The 18,649-nt window shown below is 35.4% G+C and overlaps 1 protein-coding gene across 1 annotated transcript; it reads right to left on the reverse strand.

The window, feature by feature from the left end:
• Positions 1-253: 253 nt before the first annotated feature.
• LOC127850788 (fucolectin-4-like) lies at positions 254-18,273 on the reverse strand. Its single transcript, XM_052384099.1, has 4 exons — positions 18,114-18,273; positions 7,417-7,629; positions 826-1,047; positions 254-530 (listed from the first exon to the last, which is right to left on the reverse strand). The coding sequence occupies exons 1-4, from the start codon at positions 18,175-18,177 to the stop codon at positions 268-270; spliced, it is 762 nt and encodes a 253-aa protein (XP_052240059.1). The 5' UTR covers positions 18,178-18,273; the 3' UTR covers positions 254-267.
• Between the last annotated feature and the right edge of the window lie 376 nt (positions 18,274-18,649).

Below are 18,649 nucleotides of genomic sequence, written 5' to 3' on the forward strand. Positions count from 1 at the left end.
GGAGGTAACTGAATTTGAGTTCTTTTTTTTTTAGTGTTTTGTGCTGAGTCTAAACCTTTTGTCTAGTGTCCGACTGTTTTAAAATCAAACACTTACCATGACTTAAATGACCTCTCGATATAATAAGGTTTGTTCTACTGCTTGTGTAGATGACTTTGTATGTATATGTTGATAGGTAAGGTTATTGTTTGTGTTTTATTTGCATACGTTGATGTTTTCAATTTCTCTAACCGTTGCTTTAAAACACATGACAGACAGATTGACGGTTTATTTCCCAAACAACTGTTCCCTTGAATTATTTGTTATGGCAATACTGTTGACAACAGTGACGTCGTTTTCGATGTCTCCTTTCTGGAATGCCAAGGAATCGAACAGGCTGCAGGTCAAGGTCGCTGTGTTGTAGTAGGCACTGATGCAGTTCTCTGTTTTCGCACACCTTGATGCGCAGACGCGTTTTGACCCGACCTTCGCAGATACGTCGATTGCAGTGCTAGTGTGAACATATCCATTAAAGACCGAATAAAGGACACCTGAAGAATAAGATGTAAAAACATGCATGAGCATGTATAAAATGCTTTGTGTTAGCATGAATGGATATGCTTTGATCGCGGCGTCGTCGCTATCTACTGTTTTCAATGCACTAGTCAATTAATGTACTTATCATCAAACATAACTTTAAAGTATAGGCTCGAGCATTTTAATTTTTTTTCTATGTACTGTGACTGTCATAGCACCAACCTGTTGCATATTCCTACTGTTTTTCAAATGAAACTAGGAAATAATTGTTTCTAAATATCTTACATATTAACACATTACCCAACCTACCATTGGCTGCAGAATATGGCACACCTTCCACTTCAACCTCACACAGAGTGAGTTCTTTGTCTAGAGGATTTCTACGCGTAATCCGTACCCACTGCCCATACACCGGTGTCGCTAGCTCAAATGTGTATGAAGCGCCGACCTGGCCATGGTGAAAGCCTTCAAGCGATTGAAAGCCGCGCTCCGACAAACCGACGTAAAGCTCGACGTCGTGAAGTCTGTTACCTGAAATGCACGAATAGCAACTAAAGACCTAACGACCATGTGCGTACAGGTAACAGCTGTTATTCGGAACGCATTGAATAGTGTTTTTTCCCGCCAAGTCACACGAGATATAAATAAAAATTACCTAGATCCATTAGGTTGTGAAATGACGATAGAGGTACAATGAATAATGCGAATATTTAATACGGGCAAAAGCCCGCGAAGCGGGCGTTGACCGTTCATACATATGGGAATTTAGACATAAAATTACATAAGAATACCACATATGGATACGTCTCAAAAAAATTTGCCACGCGACATATATTTTCGCGATGCTATTTATGAACTTGAACAAATCAAAAACACTTTGACATATGCTAAATCACATGTAAATACATACCTCAGAAAAAGTTATATCAATGACATCATAATTGTGTAGCGAATCGCACTAAATATTCTCGCATTATTTGTTTTTCTTCGCAACCGTTCCAGAATTAGGTCATTACTCAATTATCTCCCCTGAATGCTATTCTTCAGTGGGTATATTCCGAAGACTGGTTCACTACATATAGTAACAGTCTTCACCGAACACAATTTAGGGGAACATAACCCGTCTTTAATATATAGTGCCGAATCTCCGATTTCTGTCGAATTTATTTGCTTTGATCTTTTCGATATCTTATTGTCATTATTATCCTGACAAATCACAAACGCTTGTTAAAAAATTATTTGTTTTACACACTATAGTTGGCATCACTATTCTTCAAGTATTCTCGCGATATTTCAATAACGACACCCTACTGTTAATGTATCAGAATTTGTGACGCATTTTCCATTCGCTCTCAGAAAGAAGTTTTACGTTTGATCATGAGCAATATTCTGGTAAGTTGTCGTTGTTACCCACCAGAAACACATTTATTCACAAATTTTTAAGATATTCAGATCTAACTTTTTGGTCTTTTAGCTTTAATTTTTAAAGTATTTTCACCTCGTCTGCTCGCACTTTACCGATATCCCAAAAGGTTACATATCACTATAAATAGTTTAGGCCTAAAACCAAAAAATCCGATACCGTTGGAATTTTCGTACCACAATCTTACGTAAAAAATCTTTCAGATTCGAAATCAACAAAAAACAAGACATTTATAAATTGTCTGCATTATTGATCAAATTTTAAGATATTTGTTGGTTTTCCGTTTTTAGAAGCTGTTCTGCCAAGGCAAGAGCTGGGCATTATACAAGCCATTATATCCAGCAAAACTGCAGTTTTGGTTTACAGAAATCAACAAAGGAGGGATTCCCGAACTATCAAAATTTCCAAGCTATACACACAGTTATTATCTGTGGTTATCTTTATTGGTTCTGTTTGTTTACTTGGATGGAACATGTGTGAACTTTTATAGAATTTTGAAAAGTCTATATATGTCTATCTATAAACATAAATCAGCTATGGTATAATAAGATCAGATGTGCAAACAATGTCAAAGGGTTGTTAAATTAACAATTTGAAGGCAATTATGCTGAAAAAATATGAAAAGTTTCCATGCAAATTTTGTCTGTATATCGACAAGTGTCTGCCGATTATTGTTAAACTAGTAATACAAAACTTACCACAAGTATGTAAAAGCACTAAGTACCAGTGATCATTTTTAGTAAGATAGTGTAATTCTAAACAGTAGCAAATAGCTTGTTTAGTAAATGCATAATGCAATTAATATGATTTCCGTTCTATTGTGTAATTAATAAATTGGTTGTTACTTGCTGATCCATGATAAATGTTTTATGGCTAGTGCAAAACCAGCAATGTTAATTTTGTAAAAGGTAATACAATAACACCACTTTGTAATTTCATATACGTAAATATTCTTGAAATGTAGGTTGATGGGTTTTACTTATTTTGTAACTATTATTTTATGTGCAAATAAATGATGTGAAGTGTTTTGTATATCCACACAATACCACATATCTTTTTATATATGAACTGTATTATGTGTTATTTGAATGTTTAAATAAAAAAAATATGGATGATATAACATGATGCATTTTAATATTTGCATTCAAATGCAACTGTAGAGCTAAGTGTATGCAGTTTAGACTGTGATTTTAGAATTGCTACAAAATGGCTAGTTTTTTAGTGGCGACACAATTTAAACTATTCAACAATAGTTTGCAAAAGAAAATTAGAAACCTGCAAGATACCTGTATTTATTAAATATTTTAATTGCGAAACAAGTATGTTGTTATGCTGTTACACATAATTATACATTGATAAAAAATAAGAAGACAATTAGTGGTGTTAACGTTTCCCAACAGTAGAAATCATTCTTCTGATGAAGTCAGTGGTATACAGACGAAAGCTCCAGGTATGGCTTTCAATACGTAGTGTGTGTTATTTGGCAGTCTAAAACTTATTGGATTAAAAAAAATCCTGTCAAATTTGTCAATCAAAATTGATTTGACACATCACATGTACTGTATGCTAAATGCAACTGCTTTGATGAAACAAACTGGTTCCTGGGTAGGACCAGTACTTAGTGTCTATATGACGTACCATGACGTCGAAAGTCTACAAGACCTACTAGGTAGAACGAGAAATGTACTTCGACGTACAGTTTTCACCGACCCTTGAGTGTTAGCCAATCAGAAGACACCTTACATCTGTTGCTTTTAGAGATATTTGACATTGAACATAAGTATTATTATTATTTATACCAAATTATGCGACTATCGACCGCTTACTCATAGATATTGTGCGTATTTATTAAACATTATTATTATTATAATTTATACCAAATTATGCGACTATCGACCGCTAACTCATAGATATTGTGCGTATTTATTGACCTGGCGTGGCGGAATTAACCTCTGACTTATGCAAGTTATGGTTATCACAAATACGACCAACGGAGAGGTTATAATACATTATTTATCCTGTTAATGCTTGGTAACTGTTTGGTTACCGTTGGGAATTTCCTACACAGTAATGCACTGGACGGTCGTGATACTCCGCCCCGCATGATCAATAAATACTCACAATATGCTGAATAATTTTAATTTTAAAAAGTTAACAATTGAATCTTCTTCAAATGTGTATATAATCTATTTCAATGCATTAAATACTTGAAACTTCTATGTGTAGTTTTTTTGCCATTCTGAAATTTTTATTCATTTTGTCCTCAATTAAAAAAGAGATTTTAATCATTTATTATGAATAAATCTGAAGGAAAAGCGGCTCAAGAGACTAGTGTTTTGATTGGCTGTTCAAAAAATGTGTACGTCGAAGTACAAACATGTATGTCGAAGTACAAATATATACTTCGAAGTGTATTTTATATTTATGTCGACGTACAATTATTGTACTTTGACGTACATTTCTCTTTTTAACTTGTAGGTCTTCTTGACTTTCAACCCAAATGGTACGCCATAGTATGTCTTTAGGGTTATCTAAAGAATGCTCCCACTTAAAGGTGCCTTTTCACAGATTTTGGCATTTTTTAACATATTCATTAAATGCTTTATATCGATAAATGTAAACATTGGATCATAAAAGCTCCAAGATAAAAAATCAAGAATAAAATTAAAAAAAGGAAAAGAACATTGCCCAGACCAGGTTTCGAACCAGTGACCCCTGGAGTCCTGCCAGAGTCCTGAAGTAAAAACGCTTTAGCCTACTGAGCTATTCCGCCGAGTACGCTTACTTGACGTATTTTATACCTTATATAAGCAATCTTCGTAGATTCACAAAATTTAACGACAAAAACAGAACTCTCCAAATTATTCAATCGTTTCGCGTTGCAACGCTTTATAATTTTTAGGTTTTAAAATCGTCAAAAGATGCATATAATGGCTATATTAGACCATGGTAAATGTTCAGTATTACTGTTTCCTCACAAATATCATAACTAAAACGAAAATTTGCGAATCTGAAACAACTTTTTTCAATTTTGTCAATTTACCAAAGCGTGAAAAGATCCCTTTAAGAGATCAATACAGACCTCCCAGTGACTAAGCCAGTTAGCAGACACCCCATCCACTATACCACAGACACCGAACCAGCTATAAATTCCTGTGGCTAGAAAACAAAAAAATATAAGATGCTAGATCTTTAAGCTTGGAACATGTAACTTGTTTTAAGATTGATTTTTTTGGATGCATTACTTAATTATTGCAACAATTATAATATTTTGAACACAGTCATGTCAATATATTTATTAAAAATACATAGTTATCAAAAAAACTTAAAAAGCTTTTGCCCGTAAATTAGGTAGCACCTATAATCATATTAGAACATAACCGTTTAAAGCCGTGTGCACATAGAAAACAAACGACGTCAACAGTCATGAATATTTAGAATTATTTTATGCTATTCGGTGGTTTATAGAGGAATATCAGTGAAATAAAACTGATATTTCATTGTTTCAAACAGTGAAAAGTAACAGTGAAAATTATCGATATTTTTCACTGTTTTAATGTGAAATGACGTCATTTTTTTACGAAATGGCGTCATTATACCAGCGAAATTCTCCGGTTAAACTCTTTTACAATGTAGATAAATGTTAATAAAACATATAATAAAAAGAAAATTTGTTGGATTCGGTGGAATGTCGATATTAACTCACTAGTGATCATACAAAATATATTTTTTCACTCGTAGCTGCGCCATTTGTGAACATATTATTTTCTATGATCACTCGTGAAAAAAAATCGATATTCCACTAAATCCAACAAATATCCTCTCTGTCATTGATTGAAATAAATAACTGATAAATTCACATTGCAGTAACACCTGATATCTGAACAATGGAGTCTTTGAGGAGTGTTATTGTTTAAAGCTGTTGAATTATTCTTTTTAATATACCGTACTCATGACACGCAATAGAAGCGTAAAGAAAACGCTGGCATACACATTAGAATAATGAGTTTTTCTACAATAGCTGAACATTTAAACAAAAGAAAATTAACCTTATTACTTTTGTTTTCGTGCAACTGCCAATAGCTTTCGTCTATAAATAACACAATTTATTTTTTTACGATTTGCTTCACGTATTTCATTTACCGTTGAATTGCATTGTAATCGTTATCTTTTTCTTGAAAACATATTGTATTGAACGTTATTATTTATTATCAGAAAGTACGGACCCAAGCATGTTTCATCTTTTGCTTTTGTATTTCAAATCATTATAAGTGATGACTTTATATCGGCCCGGGTCGGACTTGCTATATCTGACTAGAATACAACCGCGTCGCGTAAACTGAACAAAATGGCGACTAATTTCAATCTAATTTCAATCTAAATCAGAAAACAGCTAAATATATCTGCAAAAAGCAAAATAAAATTTAGATAACCACACAATTACATACAAACGAAAATACTGGATATACTTAAAAGTGTAGATTTGATCGATCCGACTACTGTACACATGATTAGCTTGCAACAAAATTGAAAAACGGGAATGTTTACCTTTCTTACAACTTTAATCCAATTCTTCCAAAAACAAAAATATGCACATTCGTTTTATTTTCTTTTATCCGTTCAACTTAATTTGAGCATGAACTTGGAAAGAATTGAGATACATTTCATCGCATGCAAACCACACTGACCAGATACACACGATTAATGAAATCGCATGTTTTAACGTTTTATTTTATTCATAGCAATAACTTAACAATCGCTGTCCAAAACAAAGTCCAGTTGTAACTGTAAGACTTGATACTTGCCGTTGTCAGAAACGTTATATTTAAAAAAAAACAGCGCATGGAGACAAATACAAATGTGTTATCACAAGACAAAGACAAAATAGGTGTTGTCACGTCCGTTTATATGATGTTGCAAATAAAGTGTCTGAAATGCTTTGTCGATTTCTTCATTAACGATCACTTGAGCTAATTTAGGATATAGATAACTTTTTCTTCGCCCAAGATATTGCACTTTCTGAATGCCGAATATCACGGTATGTCATCAAGAATTTTTGCTCGATTTTTTTTTAATAACAACTCGTCTAATTAATTGATAATATTCAAACTTTTTTTAAAACTATTGTAATCATACGTTTTTCTATTATTTCAAACAAGTGGCCTAATGGCCTGCACATCACAAATATTTGTAGGGTTCTTGTTAATTGTTCATTACTAGACCTATCTGAATGCAACCCATATATGCACGCCGAAGAGAGTTGTCTAAATATGCTCAACCAAACAGTTTAAAAAATAAAACAAAAAATGATGACGTTCACTACATAAAATGATTCTCGTACAAAAGATTCTTCGACAATATTTTATACAGCGACAAAACGGTTTTAAATATTTAGTTTTATTCACACAACACATAAGCACGTACGACAAACCTTTCCATGAATTATAAATTTCACCAAATCAAAGGTACACACTTACCGGCGTCCCCGTTCCTGTTGTAAATTTTGACGCTTCGGATGAGGAATATCTTCTCGAGATTCACCCACCATGAGGCGTTGTGAGACAACGTGTGTGCGCACGATTGATTATTCAAATCCGGTGATGTGTTCCCGTCAACGGCACGGTTCGCAGTATGTTTTCCATACGTGTCTGTCTGGTTGGCAGGTTTACCAAGGGCAACATTAACAGCGTCTGTTTAAGAAAAATAGTTGGGTGAATGTAAATCTCGGAATAGATATAGATACATAGATATTGAAATATCGATTAAATCATACCGGTCAATCCTCCTTAAAGGAAAAAACGGTAAACAAACGTGCCAACGAACTTTGCTCACTAAGTGCTTAAGTGAGTATTTGAGATCACTTGTTTTTCATTGTCCGTCGTCGGTCCGCGCCCGTGTGGTTGCGCGCGTCTGTCGTCGGGCTGTTTGTCAGTCAAAATTTTTAATTTGAAAATACAGGAAGTTGTAAATACGTGAACGCTTTAAAAATCGTATCGTACTACAAATTTTACATGCTACTTTTGGCCTTTACAATGACTGTTTAATGTTCGACCCCGTGGTCAAAAATTGACCAACGGGAGAGGTGGGGCACACATTTTAAACAAAGTTGAATAGCAACAATGCTTTAAAATGGTTGGTTATAAGAACCCGTAGAAAACACATGGTTTGCAGTAGATTTTAACTTCTGATATAAATTAAGTCAAGTGTGCTCTTGTTTTCAAAGGTATTTAAACGACCTTGTGTCAAAATTGTTTTACAAATTATATAACCCATAAATTACGAACAAATTGAATTTGAAACAGCAAGGCCACGACATTTCTTAATTCCTTCAATATAAACGTTTTCTTCAAAAGAAATTGGCACATTTTGGACAAAACAAATATTCATGTCAAAAATTAATTTTTTGTTCACACAATATTCTAATTATATCTCTGTGAATGTGTTAATACATTTATTTTAATATTAAATCTGAACCCACATGGGACCCATTAAGATAGCACAGTCCTTTTGTACTACTCCCTTTTTGTTTCGATTTATATAAGTGTGTCAAACACAAACATTACACTATTGTTAAAATGCACCAAATTTGTATTTGTTAATTTATGATAAGTATTTAAAGTAAAAAAATACAATAAAATCATAAATTGATATGCTTTCATTGACCAAAGCCAATGTTTACTAGTGTTCGCATAATTATAGATTCGTTGTCAGAATAATATATTTTTTATAACTTGAAGTACCGTAAATACTTCAGAAATTAAAATATGTGTTTGTGTTTGACGATTTAGAAATAAAAATAATCGTAAGGTTAATGTCGATTTTTTGTAGACACTTTGAATACAAACCTGCCTTATTTTCGTTTTTATGTTTGATGTTGTGTAACAGATATTCAATTGTTGAACTTTGACGACAGAGTACACAGATTAGCATTACTATACTGTAGCATGAACCTTTATTTATTAAAATTCAGCTTACATATACTTTCAATGTGATAATTATAATAACCCTGTATTCATAATTGTCTTTAACATCTTTATTTGTAGCGCAATATACATGGGGCCTATTTGAAACACTACATATTGTTAGAGGGGGCATTTTGCCTTAAATAACTGCATTGTTATAACTAAACAGGTTTTAACTAACACAATAACTATTTTCACAAGAATTGCGATCATCAAAATTGGCAATAATATTGGTGAAGTGTGGGACCCATACCAATAAAGTCGACCAGCAAGGATTACAAATCCAGACAAGATGGATGCGTACCATCTATGCTGGACTACATAGATATCAATGAGGAGAAGAGCCATGAACATGAACCATAACCCTTCAAATTATTTAAAAGGTTCTATGTATATTCCAAGAAAATATTTCACATACCGTGACAGTTTCGATCCACCATTGGTGAATCTTCATCAGACTGTGACTTCGCGGGAAGTAAACGTCACAGGGCGGGTTTACTGCCGGACTGGTTCCCAGCAGTAAACAAAGACTGATGAAAAATTACCAAAGGACCCGAAAGCGAAGTACAAACGCAAATTAGTTCCCATATTACAAAGATTGAAAAGTGAAAACAAGCTGAATAAAGAGCAATACGACGAGCTAAGCCCCACTGCTGAAAATGTTCCAAAAATGTACTGTACACCTAAAATACACAAGAAGAACACCCCCTACGCCCGATCGTAGACTACACGGGATCTATTTGAAACAGCACGTCAAGAGCATTAGCAGACATTTTGGTGCCTCTCGTATGTAAGACCGAACAACATGTCAAAAACTCAAAACATTTCAGTGAATGCTTGTTGGGAATCAAGATAGAAGATGATGAAATTTTCATTTCACATGATGTTGTGTCATTGTTTACGAACACTCCTATTGACAAAACTATTGAAATTATTGAACAACGGCTCCTTTCTGACACAATTTTGAAAAAGAAAACCAGCTTAGAAGTAAATGCCATCGTGGACCTTTTGAAATTTATCTTGACCACCACATATTTCTAGTTTCGCGGGGAAATTTTTCAACAAAAGTTTGGTACGGCGATGAGTTCACCAGTGAGTCCCATAGAAGCGAATCTGTTAATGGAGTTGCTAGAACAACAAGCCATTGCAACATTGCCCATTACATGCGCCCCTAAACTTTGGAAGAGCTATGTGGATGACATTCTGGAGATCGTGAAAAATAGGGTATGTGAATCAGTTGACTGAGCACTTGATCACAGTAGATACTACAGGCAGTATCAACTTCACAAACGAGGAGGAATTTGAGGGCAAGATACCATTTTTGGACTTTTTGACTGTAAGAAATGAGGACGGATCGGTGAAGCTATTGGTCTATCATCTACATCTGTGGTATACTGCTGACAATCGTAAGCGATTATTATTAGCAGGCGCGTTGTTTGGAAACAGTGTCAGAATTTGTGTTATGTGCAGATTAAAATCAGAAGGTGAAGATAGGGTAAAATAAGTCTAATATACAAGGATAAAATATAAAAACACAGTTTTAATTTAGAATTTGAAGGTTGTAGGAAGCTGTTCAGCAAAGATGTTTAAGCTGGCGCTTGACTGGATTGAGATAGGTTAGCTGTTCCATAGACGAATGCTCCTAGGGAAGAAAGAATTTGCATGGTAGTTTGACCTAGAATGAGGTATCAGTAAGTTCAGGTTTCTGGTTGGTATTAGATGATTAATGTCAACATGTACAAGGCTTTGGTGGATCTTGAAGATGAATGTGACTTCGCTTAGTTTGCGGCGTTGTTCAAGGGTTTGCCAGTTCAGGGAAACTATCATGTTGGACACACTGCTGGTGTAGGTGTAATCTTGATAGATGTAGCTGGCAGCTGACCGTTGAACCTGTTCTACCTTATAGATAAGGTACTGTTGCCAGGGATCCCAAATTGTTGAGCAGTATTTAAATTAATATCTTACATAGGTTTTGTATGCTCTTTGTTTTACTGCTTTGTTTTTGGTTTTTATGTTGCGTTTTATGAATCTTAAGGAGTTGTTAGCGTTTGAGGTGATGTTGTTGATGTGTTTGGTCCAAGTTAGGTCGTTTGTAATCGTTACGCTTAGATATTTTGCGGCGTCAGTTGTTTAGAGGTCAATACCGTGAAGTTTATATTGGTGGAGTATGGGCTTCCGTTTGCGAGTAATCCTACGTATTTCGCACTTATCCGAATAGAACTGCATGGCCAATCTGACTCCCATTTTTCGAGGCGAATGAGGTCATTTAGAGTGTTTGGGCGTCATTGGAGAATTTGATTGTAAGATATACTATGGTGTCCTCCGCAAATAGTCTGGTTCTGCTTTTGATATTATCAGGAAGGTCGTTTATATAGGATAGAAATAAGCAGGGCCCTAAGACTGACCCTTGGGGGACACCTGAGAGGACTGGAAGATTTTCAGAGTTTTGACCTTTAACGTCGACCTGTTGGGTTCCGGCTTGTAGAAACGAGTGGATCCATGAGGTAACCTGTTCATTTATGCCTAATCTTCTAAGTTTATGGATACGTTTATGATGATCCACCTTGTCGAACGCTTTACTAAAGTCCATGACAATAACATCTGTTTGTTGGCCGTTCTCGAGACTGTCATGGACTTCCTGTGTGAAACCAATCAGTTGCGTCTCACAGCTGTGTTTGATCTAAAACCATGTTGGTTAGGGTTAAGGATGTTGTTTTTGTCATAGAAGGACATGATATTAGATGTGAGGATGTGTTCCATTAATTTTGATGCTATGCAGGTAAGGGATATAGGGCAATAGTTACTGGGATTACATTTTGGACCTTTCTTGAAGACTGGGGCTATTACTGCTTGCTACCAGTCGTCCAGGACAATACCTGTTTTAGGTGATATCTGAAAGATATGGGTGAGGACAGGGGCTATTTCACTGTGAAGTTCTTTCAGCAGTCTTGGAGGTAGTTGGTCTGGCCCTGAGGCTTTGCTCGGATTTAGGGCTTGAAGCAGCTTGTCTACACCGTCCTGAGTAATGTTGACTTGGGGCATGAGTGGGCGATCAGGTGGAGTAAGTGCTTGCTTGCAGGACTGGAGTAGACTCATGGGTTGGGTTCTAGAAAAAGCAGACTCAAATTGTTGATTGAGTATGTTGGCTTTGGCTTTTAGGTCTGTGAACGTTTGGCCATTACTTTTTAGGGGGCGACGCCACAATTTTCAGTTTGGTTGGATTTAATAAAGGAATAGAATTTCTTGTTTCCTCCAGGTTGAGAGTCCTTAGAGCGCTGAAAGTGTGTAGATATCAACAATGGACAATAAACAAAGTGGTTAAAGACACGGAAACGAAGATATCAGAAAAAACAGGAAGGGAAGGGTAAAAAGAGGAAAGAAAGGGATAAAACCAAGAACAAGTCGAAAGGTATGGTAGTCATTCCCTATGTGAACAAGAGCACCGCCTTGCGGTTGCAGACCGCTCATCTATTTTCTTTTTAAAGGTGAAGGGACTCTCATTTTCAATCACAAAGGAGGGAGGGGTGGAGTGAAGAGGGGTGCATTGTGTCGGGGTGTGGACATTTATTACATTATGTTCCAAAAATGCAAAAAAAGGGGAAAAAAATTCGGGGGGTTGGGGGGTGGGGGGTGGGGGTGGTGATTCTTGGGTTGGAGGGTATTTCAAACATAAAATAATAAAAATAAATATTTGTGTTTTTAAACAGTTTCAAAAAAAATGGGGGGGGGGGGTGAGGTGGGGGATATAGTGTGAGGGTGTGGTGGTAATTTGTGAGATGATCTTAAAAAAAAATTAGGGGGGGGGATTCGGGTGGGGGGTGGGGGGAGGGGGGGGTGGGGGGATTCTTGGGTGCGATGGTTGGACGGTATTTCAAACATAAAATAATCAAAATAAATAGTTTTGTTTTTTTACCGTTTAAAAAAAAAATTGGGGAGGGGTGGGGTGGGGGGGGGTATAGTGTGAGGGTGTGGTGGTCATTTGTGAGATGATCTTAAAAAGAAAAAAAAATAGGGGGGGATTTGGGGGGAAGGGGGGGCACGGGCGATGGTTTGGGTGGAGTCTATTGTGGTATGTCAGGTAAGAGTAGTTTTGTCAAAGTATCAATCAAATCTAATCATAAATAAAGAAGTTATGGCAATTTTAGCAAAATTTAATAATCTGACCTTGAGAGTCAATGTCATTCAAAGGTCAAGGTAAAATTCAACTTGCCAGGTACAGTAACCTCATGATAGCATGAAAGTATTTGAAGTTTGAAAGCAATAGCCTTGATACTTTAGAAGTAAAGTGGATCGAAACACAAAATTTAACCATATATTCAAAGTTACTAAGTCAAAAAAGGGCCATAATTCCGTAAAAATGACATCCAGAGTTATGCAACTTGTCCTTTTACTGTACCCTTATGACAGTTTGCGAGTGTTCCAAGTATGAAAGCAATATCTATGATACTTTAGGGGTAAAGTGGACCAAAACACAAAACTTAACCAAACTTTCAATTTTCTAAGTATAAAGGGCCCATAATTCCGTCCAAATGCCAGTCAGAGTTACATAACTTTGCCTGCACAGTCCCCTTATGATAGTTAGTAAGTGTTTCAAGTATGAAAGCAATAGCTTTGATACTTAAGGAATAAAATGGACCTAAACACAAAACTTAACCAAAATTTTCAATTTTCTAAGTATAAAAAGGGCACATAATTCTGTCAAAATGCACGCCAGAGTTATCTAACTTTGCCTGCCCAGTCCCCTCATGATAGTAAGTAAGTGTACCAAGTTTGAATGCAATAGCATTGATACTTTCTGAGAAAAGTGGACCTAAACGCAAAACTTAACCGGACGCCAACGCCGACGCCGACGCAGACGCCGACGCCAAGGTGATGACAATAGCTCATTTTTTTTTTCAAAAAATAGATGAGCTAAAAATGTATCTGAGGCGCTGGTGCGAGTCTACAGAAAGCACAACATAAGGGTAGCAATGAGACCACACAGCACTCTCAGACGCTTTCGTGTACACCCTAAGGACAAGACGCTGACGGTAGAGGTGTGCGGCTGTGTATACAAGATCCCGTGCAAGAATTGTAAAACTGTGTACATAGGAGAAACAGGTCGTAAACTTGGTACGCGGATCAATGAGCACAAAAAAGACGCCAAGAACAGCCCACAAGTTTTCACGCGGTCGGGAAGGAAAGAATAGGAAACAATAGAACACCCCAGTGCAGTAACGAACCATATAGCTAGGCACAACCATGTAATTGACTGGGAAGGGCTGAAAGTGATAGATATGGAAAAGAATACCGCACTCAGAAAACTTAGGGAATCGGTAGCGATAGCTAAGGAGAGACGGGTGATGAACAGGGACGATGGAGGCTACCAACTGAGCCCCATCTACAGGCCTTTGTTTACTGCTGAAAACCAGTCCGGCAGTAAGCCCGCCCTGTGACGTTCACTTCCCGCGAAGTCACAGTCTGATGAAGATTCACCAATGCTGGATCGATACTGTCACGGTATGTGAAATATTTTCTTGGAATGTACATAGAACCTTTTCAATAATTTCCCAAAAACATTCCTGATGAATTTATTTTGAGACCATAACCCTTCACTTTCTTAAATAAGTGTCATCGCCCTTCGTTTTTTGTATGATGTAAGTTTTCATAGCTATATCGCAGATACCATACAAGACTTCAACATAAAACTTCATGGGTGTATTGATATCAATGAGGTGAAGTGCCATGCGCAAGAGCCATAACCCTCTACTTTTCTACGTAAGAGTTATTGCCTTTTGTTGTTTTTGTATTGTGGGACGTTTTAAGGCCATATCTCAGATACGCTACAAGAGTTCAATATGAAACCGCATGGGTGCATAGATGAAGAGAATTGCTTTCCATAAAAACAATTACCTTCTACTTAAATATGTTTCAAAGGATAAAACCGTTTATTAAGGGATTTGCATCCATCTATTAACACATTTCATTTTGCGGGGGAAATCAATTGAACGCATTTACTTGTTTATTAACAAACTGAAATAAAAAGGTTAACAACAACGCCAAAACGAACGATAACACATATCATTTCGTTGATGAATATTTCTCCTATACGCTGTAGATAAGAACAGTTTGTTCGTATTTGGTAAGTAAATAGATGTAAGCATTTTCAGCGACAAACATGAACCTCAAGTCTACTGGCGCAACTGACGCGCATTAAAACTTCTCCACTCCATTAAACATGAGACATTCTAAACGTGGAACAAAACGCATCAAAACACTAAGTTGCTCAGTATTTGTTACCCCGATGAACAACTTTTATGCTGTAAACCAATCTCGAAATATCTGTGACGATAATGCTGTTATCAATCTAAGCAATTAATCACGTTTTCTGAAAAACAGATCACAAAACGAGCGTAAAAGGTCAGGGGGAATTGCTATATTTATTAAGGACACAATATCGGAACATTTAGAAGAAATGGATACGGAATGTGAGTACGTACACTGGTTTAAACTGCCAAAAAAGAAACTGAATTATATGAAGATGTTTGATTCGGTGTTATTTACATGCCACCTGAAAATTCTAAATAGTGTGACAAAAAGTGTATGTGAAATGTTTTATGCACGAAATTCATAGCTTTAACGCACACAATAATTAAGTCATTCATTTCGGAGACTTTAATGCTATAACATCAACACTGGCTGATATAGCTGATGTTCATAATTGTATTTTTGAAATAGTTGATGTTGACACTATTTATGATTAACTACTTAAGTGTAACATGTCAATTGCTCGTTGTTTTTAAGATAAAACCATTTATCATAATAGTAGAATACGAAATGTTTTCGTAGAGAAAACGAATGTTTATTATTAAACGCTAGAGCTTCTAATACAAAAAGTGAACTTTCACATGGAAAGATGTGTCGACGGTTGATTATGATGTGTCGTCTTACGGAGCCCTGTCTTTATTTCCAATGAACAAATTCGTAAATGGGATCAATTTAAATCATCAGATTTTGTTACAAACATAAGCATGACTGTCATGAAGGAAGCGCTGCGAAATTTAAAGGATGAAAATGTTTCGATAGACCAGCAAAGAATGAATACAGTTATGAATTTGGTTGAGACTGCCTTTGTTTATTCTGCTAAAAACTTTGGGAGTTATTCGAAACACATCTAGTGCCAGAAATGCAGGTAAAGTTATAAAAAACAATAAATGGTTTATTGATTATAAAGCTGCTAGAAATAAATTCAATTTCAGTAATCGCAAACACAGCTGGGTAAAAAATAATGATACAAAATCAGACATTCTCTCGACTTCCAAATCGTACAAACTCACTATTAGCAAGATTCTTCAAAATTATAAACGAGAAATGAGAAAATATAAAACACATTTGAAAAGTAAATCCCCAGAGGCTTTTTGACTTAGATAAACAGTATTAATAAACAAAAAAGCAAAACAACGTAAGCTTGTCAATATTTCATAAGTATTTAAAATAATTGAACATATGTGACGATAACAGTAACGTAGACGAGGAAGTAAATGTTAATTTCATAAACGTCATTACTGATCATGATTTATATGAAAATATTTCCGCTTTGGAAATTCTCAATGCAGTTCAAAAACTGAAATCCAATACAGCAACTGGTCTTGACAATGTCTGGAATTAATATATAGAGGCCTCTTGTGATAAACTTATGCAATTTTACCAAAAATTATTTAATACTGAATTTGATTGCGGGTATTCCTGAATCATGACTTAATGGTTGTATAGTGCCAATTTACAAAACCAAGGAGCTACTTAAGATCTCCAAAACTATAGACTGTATGCTGATGATACTGTTCTATTTGCTTACGCAGAAGAATATTTAAATTCAGTACTAAAGACCTTTTATCAATAGTGTTGCACCAGGAAGCTTGAGATAAATTTGGAATAAATAAATATAATAGTTTTTGTTGGTGATACATTTAATAAAAAACACAGAGTTTTATCAGTCAATGCAAAACATATGGAAGTTGTTGACTCTTTTAAATATTTTGGAATTATTTTCTCCAAAAATAGACAATTTGCTTCTTCAGCGAAACACCTTTGTGAGCAAGCCCCAAAAGGCACTGTTAAGTTTTAAATGGAAAAAAAAATCTTGTTTTACCTATTGATTGTCTGATTAAATCTTTTGAAGCAACTATTATACCTATCTTAACATATGGTTGTAAAATGTAGGGAAATTTCGATGTGACTTGCTTGAAAAAGTCAACACTGATTTTTTTTAAATACATATTGAGTGTCAAAACTTCAACTCCGCATATTATGATCTATGGTGACCTTGGTATATCTTTAATAGTTATTGGTTGCTGGTATAATATAAGTGTTAATCCTAGCAAATTCTAGTCACTGTTGTATACATTTATGCATTCTGAATATGTTAATAGACACTCAGCATACTATTGGCTAGATTTGGTTAAGTCAATCAATGAATGCGGTCTCAGTTACATCTGGTTCAACCAAATGTTTTATGGTTCCAAAGAGGTCCGACTACATCTTGTTGAACAGTCTTTGAAAGACCAATAAAGACAGTTGTGGCACTTTAAGTTTATAATTCGTCTCTGGCTTTAAATTTTCATATATATAAATATGAACACAAATATGAAATATTCTAGATATTCTGCCGTGTCTGTATAAGCAATTATATATTGTCAATTTTAGAATGTGTAACAATATTTTGCAAATAGAAAAAATAAGATGGTCAAATATTGACCGCAATGAACGAAAATGTATTTTCTGCAATTTAAATGAAATTGGCGACGAATACCATTGAAATTTCAAATGCACATCGTTTAATGTGCCTCGAAAAAATATCTACTTAAGAAATATCGAACGAATGTAAACATTGATTTACTTATGAAAACCGTTCTTTGCAATCTTGTACAATTTATTACAATTATCTTAAAAGGTGTTTAAAAAATAGCAACCTGGCAAACCCCTAAAAATAAAGATAAATTCAATAAAATTGCATATTAAGTATCATCAACATGTGTTTGTACCTGTACATTTGTTTCATGTTTTCACATATGTTTGCACTTACTCAAATATCACAAGACCCATAGCCTGGACTTTTGATGCCTTTATATTTGTAAAATCATCGACATGTGTATATGCTGCGGATCAATAAACTGTTGAAACTGGTAATTGAAATCATTATGTTGATATACCAAGAATATACGAAACAGTCTTACCTGCCGTCTGCAAAAGAACGGACACTTGAACAATTAAACACTTATAAAAATTCCAGCCTTTCATGTTTCGTCCTCAGTACAGCGTGTATCGCAGCTCACTAATATCTATCTACAAGTGGGAGAGCATTGGCTCGTTGCGTTCAATACAGCCTTGACGACGCCTAAGGATCTAGCCAATCATGATACAACGACTATCCGTGGAATCCTCCGTAAGATAAATATCGTGTCTTTTCAATCGCTAAACATCGACAATGTCCGAATTCCGTCGAAAGACACTGCGGGGAATCACGTGATCACAAAAGTACATCGTACGCACAAAATGGCGGAAAAAGTTCTCGCTTAATGACGAAAATCAAGGTTTTTCGAGCGTGACTTGTATTTAATTTAATTCATTTAATTTAATAAAATTAAACACTATGTAAACATGTAAAAATAACACAAGATTTTGTGTTTTCTGAACATAGAACGGAACATTTGGACGAAAAATCGCTTGGCTGATCACAGATGTTATTAAAATTTTATTATTATAAACATCG

The sequence above is a fragment of the Dreissena polymorpha genome, chromosome 11 (genome assembly GCF_020536995.1).
Source record: "Dreissena polymorpha isolate Duluth1 chromosome 11, UMN_Dpol_1.0, whole genome shotgun sequence".
In the NCBI taxonomy this organism is placed as follows: Eukaryota; Metazoa; Mollusca; class Bivalvia; order Myida; family Dreissenidae; genus Dreissena; species Dreissena polymorpha.